This window comes from Sebastes fasciatus, chromosome 6 (assembly GCF_043250625.1).
Source record: "Sebastes fasciatus isolate fSebFas1 chromosome 6, fSebFas1.pri, whole genome shotgun sequence".
NCBI lineage: Eukaryota > Metazoa > Chordata > Actinopteri > Perciformes > Sebastidae > Sebastes > Sebastes fasciatus.
In genome coordinates, this window is record NC_133800.1 from 7880244 (window position 1) to 7889330 (window position 9087).

Consider the following 9087-nt stretch of genomic DNA (forward strand, 5'->3'; position numbering starts at 1 on the left):
ATGATTTGTTTTGGCCTCCTTTAACATGAGCTGGAAGTGTGACCAGTTAACATAAGATAAAAGGTGGGGGGTGGGGGGGTGGAGCAATGGTCTCTCTAACACATCATTGCCACACCCATAAGGTGCCATTAGGAACTCACTTTTAAATACAATGCTGCAGTAATGATCTACATTATAAGGGCAGACAAGAGGGATAGTCTTGAATGAAATTTGAGCTCTCACTTTCGTTTTCTTTTTAACTTTAGGATGTGGAATTTTTTCTTTTGCTAATCTTAAACATATTTTCAGATATCTATTTACTGTCCCACTACAGTAAATCATCATTAGGTGTCCTGTTGCTGTGCCCACCCATAATAGAAAAGATTTCAGGGAGGGACTTTGCCTTTCAACATTTAACCAGTGAGCAGCCTGATCCCGCTGAGACAGAGGGCTTTTCAAAACCTGGATTTAACCCAAGCAGACCTGCTCCGAGCCGAGGATCCCTCACATGTTACCCCCACCACCACCCAGTGATGTCCAGAACAACCTAAAACCAGGAGCGTTATAATGGATGGATCCGCTGGTGATACGTTATTGCGCGGATCTTTTGAAGAACTCTCCAACACTCAGTCCGCTGGATCAGGTTTTTGATAAATGTCTGAGGTGAAATAACTCCGAGGTGGTTGTATCACAGAGACTGTTGTTGTTGTGGATGGACAGGTCAGGAGCGCATATGCAACACTGTTGGATGAGCTCTGTTGGATTTATTTACCTCCTCCTCCTCCTGGGACGCATCTGATCGGATCTGATCGGATGAAATAAAAAGGAGAATGTATGGAATAAACCAGCGCTGTATTTACATGTAAGACGACAGTATGTAAAGACTATGATTGTAAGATTGCCACATAATGACTTCTTTATTATAACAACTCTTCATTTATTGTTACTTCTGCAGATCATTTCATTTCTTCGTGCTGTGGTGTCATGCTCAGGTAAGCGCACTTTACATTACAATATGAAGAAGTTAACAACAAAAAGTTGTAATAAATCACTTCTAAATATACTTCTGAATATGAATATAACAGATAGGCCTTCATCACTAACCTTCTAATCATAGGGGGAAATTGGATTTGTCCAACCTGTTAAAGTGGTTATACAATTGGCTATATGTCTTTATCCCAGATTCCCCAGATTAGAAAAAAATATGTATTTCCTAATACTGGACACATATTACGAACAGGGATTTCTATCAGATATGTCTTGTTAGTATTTCATGTCTTTCATGTAAATATATCTGAACCATCATGCAGTGGTTTGACGGTCATAAAAAGGCTACAGGAAAATATTCACATGCTAGAAAAGGAATATGAATATAACAGATAGGCCTTTATCACTAACCTTCTAATCATACGGGGGAATTCAATTTGTCCAACCTGTTAAAGTGGTTATACAATTGGCTATATATGTCTTTATCCCAGATTCCCCAGATTAGAAAAAATTATGTATTTCATTTTTCCCTTTTACATTAAAAAAGGGGGAGAATCACCCGTCTCCTAATTTTAAGCAGTATGTGAGGACGCAGGGCGCAGTGACGGACCAGCTCAGCCGCAGACAGGTCCGGGTCTACCAGCTCTACAGCCGCACCAGCGGGAAACACGTCCAGATTCAGGGCAAAAGGGTCACCGCCACAGCTGAGGAGGGAAATGTGTACGGTAAGTGCTGACCCGAGACCTGATGGTAACCTTCTAGCACATTTGGATATGTTTTTTTTTTTTTTGCTATCCAGGGAGGGGTTTCCTTATTTCAACACTGCAGGTCTGCTTCACTTGCATCCTTTACAACCAAAGTAAGACAACAAAAGATACAGTCAGTTTTTTTTTTATTTGGGACAAAAGCATGTTTACACTATCCCTAGATTGTGTCTCTCATGTATTACCATTAAACTGCAGTCACACAGCATCCTATTTTTCTGAATAAATAAATAGGCCTAATTTTGATCTTTGACAAACCTTAAGAGGGTTGTTGCTGCTCTGGAGGTATTTCCAGAATCCTCAAAAGCTCCTGTTTAGCCTTTTAGATTAAACAATTTTTTTAACCTGTTTCTCGAGATGCAACAGCAGGTATAGCTTGATATGGCATGTCCTTGCTCTTTTTCCACAACACAAAAAAAAATGTGAATATTTTGAATAAAAATAGCCTATAAAATACTGGCAAGTAAAGTCAACATTGTACCAATATAAGTGATAACATACATTGTACATTTTGGTTCACGTCATAGGCCTACAAATTGAGTAAGATGATATGAAATTTCCAGCCACTATCTTTGTCTGGATTTGGAAAAAGTTACAATTTAGGGAACTGGTTAAAAATGTTATATTAAACATGCAGTGAACTCATATTTCTTCATCCTGATAGTTAGAGGAGTATTGTGGAAATGTCTTTAGAACAATTGTAAGTTGTTTATTGACCTTCAGAGATTTTTAAAAATCACAGGGTAATTAAAAAATAAATAAAAATCAGAAAATCAGGTGCTTAGCTCTTTGAACCTGCTGCTGGTTTGGACTGATATTTACATTATTGTTTTTATTTTAATCTGCCAGTCAGCACCCTCAGTATAACAAAACTCACAATAATTCAGTCTCAAACTGTCAGCATGTAAAATCTGCAGGGAAAACTGTCATTTTTTGCCTGACAATACTGATGTGTTTTTGTACAAATATTGGTAAACAAAGATTGGCCTGCTATAAATGGCAAAAACATGTTAACAGATTCTTCACATGACTTAAGTGAAACTCTCTGAAGGATATTTGGTCCCTGACATTAGCCTGTAGCCTGAAAGCCCCTGCTGGGGACTGATGTCCTGGGGCAGAAACCAGCAGTTTCTCCTCCAGCCTGCTCGTCCCTCCCTCTGAGATGTGTTTTCAGGCTTATATGTTAATTCAGCCACCCTGCTGTATCCATGAAGCCATCGTCTGACGAATTAGCGGCTGATTAGGACAAGTCCTTTGTCTCTATTGCCCCAATACACAAGGCTGTTGTAATGCCAAATGGCCATAATTGACTGCAGGACGAATTCAATTGAGAATGTATATTCTGCTTCCAATACAGCTCTTTAACGTTCGGTGATAACATTTGTTTAATCATTTGTTCGAGGTATAATTTCAGGAGGGTTACCTGGGCCAGTGGGTGTCTAAAGGCTCTTATTGATTCAAGAGTTTCTACTGTTCAACAGAGATATCGTCCACTGAGAAAAAAAAAATCACATACGAAATTATAGCCTACTAGAAAGTAAAAGCAAATTCTTATATTAACAGGTAACATAATGACTCAACTGACAAAAATGTAACATAGACTGCATTGTCTAAATTTTAGATATATTAAATGCAGACCATGAGCTTTAATGAACAAATAGCAGACAATAAATGCTGTTCATCTATGTGTGATATTGCGCAGTAAAGTAGAAATTGCAGTTCTTCATATTTGAGCATCAGCATCAATGCAAAAAGATTTGAGTCTAGTCGGAATAATATTTGCTATTCATCAAGGGACATGCATGGTTGTCTGTGCATGTTTATATGAAAATGATCTTGAAAATACAAAAACATATTTAAAGGACCGGTGTGTGGGATTTAGGGGGATTTATTGGCAGAAACAGAATATAATATTCATAATAATGTTTCATATTTATGTGCTCATTCCTGTGTTTTCGTTAGCTTAGAATGAGCCCATCATATCTACATCGGGAGCAGGTCCTCTTCATAGAGTCTGCCATGTTGCACCGCCATGTTTCTACAGTAGCCCGGAGTGGACAAACCAAACACTGGCTTTAGAGAGAGCTTGCACATTTTGCGTTACCTGAAGGCCGCTCTGGGTTTTCCGACCCGCTTGGAAAGGGAAGGGTGAGTGGAGGGGTATTCAGTTGGTTGCAATCTGCAACCTCACTGCTAGATGCCACTAAATCCTACACACTGGTTCTTTCAAAATAAAGCCAAACAAATGAGTCCCTGGGTTGGTTGTGTCACTATGTTCTTGTCTTGTTTGTCCTTGGAGATTTTCTGACTTTCTCCTCTCTTTTTCTGGCAGCTCGTCTTTTCGTGGAGACGGATACCTTTGGCAGTCGAGTGAGAATTAGAGGTGCGGAAAGTGGGCGCTACCTCTGCATGAACCGGAAGGGGAAACTTGTTGGAAAGGTACAATATACATTTCTGGATGTCTTTTATTTGAAAGCAAGGCGAGCGGAATCAGTGCTGTGACAAAATTAAGTAAAAAGCAAATTGAAGTTATAGTATGGTAGTATTAGTTTCACGTTTTGACTCGCGGAGACCTGAATATTACATGCCTGTATTAACGTGCAGTACCAGCAGGGGGCACCGAAGAGACTTATTTATGATTAGGCAACAAAACCACTTAATTAGGTTAAGGGAAAACATCATGTTTGGGCTTAAAATAAGTATGTAAACAAAGTAAAACACGAACGGTAACAACGTAATGTCAGTACGGAAAACACGTAACAACCGTCAATACAAAACACTTGATAAACGTCGCTGATGTAATTTGCAAAACAAAACTCCGGTCTCGAACACAGGTCTCCTGCTTGAAAGTGCTGTGTTTGTTCGTGTAATATTCACATCTCTGCGACACAAAATATGACACTGACATGCTGTCTTCCAAGGGACAGGCGGGTCTGTTATAGGAATTGCATCAAGTAATCTTCGCATACTAATGCTGGGGGAGGCAGTTTAATTTTGGCGTTATTGGGCAGAAATTCAATAATAACCTTTCAGCATATTGTGATTCAAGTGGTCGCCCAGGGTAAGCAGTTTCCTGAAATAACCTGTGATTGGCCAAAGTCACGGGCTAGATTTTCTAAAGCTTGAAAAACAGATCCATGAGGAGGTGCAGAAGTATAGTTTTCTCTCAGAACACTTGAATTGCAATACGCAGAAAGGTTATTATGGAATTTTTGCCCAATGAATAAAAATATATTCTGCCTACCCTACTTTAAGGCAACATTTGATTCACAATGTAGCATTTTAAATATGCACTCTTTGCCAAACATACAGTTAAAATGTACTCAGATGGTGTAAAAATCAGTACAGTGTTTCTGTCAGTCTAAACCAGTCAGTTAATTTAACACATGAGGTAAATTTAAATCCATATATGAGTTTGGTCATCTTACAATCCGTGCCTGGCCTCACCTTATCAGATCTCTCTCACAACACACACTGTAGCTCCAAACACTAAAGCTTCAATCCATTGTCATTGTAGTCTCATAGCTTGTCAGTCAGCCCAGGACATGATGTGCTGGAAAAAAGGAATTCTCAGAGGACCGAGTGATAGTCGCTCAGTCTTATTGGCCGTGGCTGACGGCGATGAGAGGAAAGTACCCTCCCATCATGCACTGCCTGTGAATTTGGTCATAAGTCAACTCTCCACTTCCTTCATGGAAATGGAAAAGATGGATTCACATGTCTGGCTGACATGACAAGTCATAATATTTCTCATCATGGTTCAAAAGTGTAGAAACTGTGGCTGATGTAATGTATGTTTATAGATTTTAAACAGGCTCCCACTGAGGGATAGAGTCAAGATGAAATAAATCATTTTTTAGAAGGACATTAATTTTTTAGCACTTCTGTGCAATAAGAACTAATGAGCCCATTTAAGTTTGCTTTAAAGTTTGCAACTCCAAAACAATGAAATTTGTAGATCCAAATGTGACAAAATTAATCTATCACATTGTCTAAGTTGTAAAAAGAAAAAAAACAGGAAAATTATAAGCCAAACTACTTCCGTTAAACAATTTTTTTCTAAATGCAGCATTTGAAGCAGTTCAGCCTATTTGCTGAACTTGCATGCTTTTTTGCAATTTTGGGGTTTTATCCACATGTTGTAAGTCACTTTGGATAAAAGCCTCAGCTAAATGAATGTAACGTAAAAAAAAATCATATAACGTGTTAGCTAGTGAGTTGTAGACGTGCTGGTAGGCAGATTTTACCTCTGGAAAGAGCCAGGCTACTAAGCTAGCTGCGGCTTCATATTTAATGGGCTGAAATGATAGTGTTATCGATCTTCTCATCTAATGCAAAAAAGCAAATTAATGCATTTTCCAAAATGTGTATTTCCCCCAAAAAATATTCCTTAAACAGAAGTTAACTCAAGAAACAAACAGTTTTATAGTTTGTGTTGCAATAAAAAAGTCCAGATATTTACACAAGTTTAAAACTTTAAAAAACGACTTAAAGGGTCCATTACACTGCAATAGCTATGTTTGCAGGTTTGCTAACGTAAGCTAACATTAGCTTCTGGTCTTACCAGACCAAGTAAGACTGTAGCACCAAAACCCCTGAGGGGGTTATCGCTTATAACTTCAACTACTCATTTGTAACAGAAAACGTGTTATTTCCTCTTTCTAAAGTCACATAGCCTCACTTCCAGAAGGCTTTGATATAAAAAATAAAAAACCCAGTGTGAACTGGCTTATTTGAGATCATATGACTGTTTGATTTAGCAGTTTTCTGTTTGATAAATGAATGAATCAGAATGTATGCAGTCTGTCCAGTTCTAACATAAGAACCCTTTTCTGTCTTCTCACGCAGCCCAACGGCCGGAGCAGGGATTGTATCTTCACAGAGATCGTACTGGAGAACAATTACACGGCCTTCCAGAATGCCAAGTATGAGGGCTGGTATGTGGCTTTCACCAGGAAAGGGAGGCCCATCAAAGCGTCCAGGACGAGGGAGAACCAGAGGGAGGTTCATTTCATCAAGAGGCTACACACGGGCCCGCCTCCCTTCCCCAACACCGACCAAAGCAAACACTTTGAGTTCATCCGATTTCCGGCCACACGTCGAGCGAAGCGAAACAGGAAATCACGTACCTCTTCCTAACACGCAGCAAAAGAAATGGACTGATGACAGTTGTGATATAGGAAGAAACAGATGCAATTTTATTTTTGTATATTTTTGATAGGCAAAAGAAATGGGTAAAATACCATAAATCTAAAGTAATATGGCTGTAAAATGATGACGTGTAAATACTGAAAGAGAGTAAAGAAGATGGATTATATTTAATGGTCCTGTGTGTATGTGTTGACTGGTGGAGAGCTGCGAGGGATGGAGGGACATTTTTAATAGGGTGGGTGGTTTGTAACAAACTTTAGCATGACTTGTTATGATACGGGCCAACTACATTTTCAACTATGTTAAAAAAAACTGCTCAAAAGATTTATCATGCTGCATGAACATAACCAAAATACACTGATAACACAAAACACATCCAATTACATTTAGCTTCATATAATGCTGTATATGCTAAACAGGATTCCCATTATTCCCCTAGTATTTCACATTATTTAATGAAGTGGGTGAACAAAATAATGCTCAAACCTCATGGAAAATTGAAGAAGTGACTTAAAAGCAGTTTGCTACGTTTGTTAAATGCAACATGGAACGACTAAAAGAGCTCCGAAGAGGCCAAATCTTCTGAGCTCAAACTGCAGGAGCATCAGTCAGAGAAATCTACATCAGTGAATTTGTGAAAGGAAAAAGTTTGAAAAATCCTATTACTGTATGTCAAACACATACAACTTGCACTGACAACGAGGGACATGTCTTTGTTCCATCAAGTTTTTACATATGTTAATTTGTCTATGCCCTGTCTAATATTTATGATGACTTAAAATGCCTTATGATAAAGTAGAAAGTAGCGACAAATCTTGAACAGTATCGGGTGCCCAGTAGTAGTAAGAACAGAAGAAACAAATCACAGATAACAGGGTCTTTCTTAGTTTATTCTGGGGAAAAAAACAAAAAACTGTTTCAGCGATAAACCTGTCTCCTGATGTGTCTCCAGTGGTGTCTTTGAGGTAAGAAGGAAGCTGATGAATCAATTGTTTGACATGTAAATCAATAAATTGTGATATAGGTTCTGTAAGGGACTGGTCTCGTGCTACTGCAGGGCGCCCAGGGACTGGCTCAATGGTTGATTTTCTAATTTTAGAGAGTGTGTAAAAAATGGGTCGTATGCTACTGGGTGTTGCTGCAACATATAATCAAAATCATTTTTTGATATCAGTTGATGCTCCAAAGCATTGCTAAGAAAACTTTTAATCTCCTGAGCAAATTGCAGAGTGGGATCACAACAGAATAGTTTCCAAGACAGATCAAAATGTTATTTGGAGTTCAGCCGAACAACGCAGCTCTTTTAATGAACTTGGCAAAGAAGGAAGACATGAGTCTTAGACTGAATTAACATTGATAGTAGAACATATTGCAGTGTTTATGTAAATGTAATGAGAGCTATTTTTGCAGTGATGATGATAAGAAAACATTTGATAATAGATTGATGGGAGTACACCACTTTCTGCTCTAGCCTTAAAGTATTACATGCCACAGACTCACTGAGAAATATTTTCATTTGGGGAAATTTGTTACTCTCGCTTTTGCCAAATTGCTTTTGGTGGGCTTCTTTCTTTCTTTCTTTATATATATGTGTATCCCATAAGAATACTGTAAAAGTGCTGATGACAGTTTCAACACAATATAAAGTATATATAAAATGTAGTAATAATTATATATTCTTTTTAAGTAGGTAAATAGATACATTAATAAAAAACAACAATAACATATTCTCAAGATGTGTTACATATATTGTCATAGTAACAAATGTGATTTACATATGAAAAAAACTTCAGAATTATTCTACCCTGAAAAAAAAATTGTGTTTTATCAGCATTACCACAAATCAAGCAGGAGTTATCTACGTCCACACATCTGGAGATGACAGGCTTCAATGGATGGACTTTATGTTGAGTTTTGAATTGAACTTCCCTGACATTATCAAGGCCTATTGAGAGCTGGGACACGGTCTTGAACTATGGGGTATGAAACGTGCGCAGTGTAACTACATTGCTATTTGCTCAACTTCGGCGCGTTGAGGATGTGCGACATCTCCTCTTTTCACCCTCCTCGGACCTTATTAGCACTGCACAATTTATGAGGCAAAACCCAGGCTCTTTTCTTCTCCTTCTTTCATTCCAAATAAGATAAGATAAGATATTCCTTTATTAGTCCCGCAGTGGGGAAATTTGCAGTGTACAGCAGTAAA

The 9087-nt window shown here is 38.3% G+C and overlaps 1 protein-coding gene across 1 annotated transcript; it reads left to right on the forward strand.

Moving 5' to 3' along the window:
* The first annotated feature begins 434 nt into the window (after positions 1–434).
* Positions 435–7068, forward strand: fgf17 (fibroblast growth factor 17). Its single transcript, XM_074639832.1, has 5 exons — positions 435–841; positions 935–971; positions 1514–1691; positions 4063–4169; positions 6579–7068. The coding sequence occupies exons 1-5, from the start codon at positions 810–812 to the stop codon at positions 6867–6869; spliced, it is 645 nt and encodes a 214-aa protein (XP_074495933.1). The 5' UTR covers positions 435–809; the 3' UTR covers positions 6870–7068.
* Positions 7069–9087: the final 2019 nt, after the last annotated feature.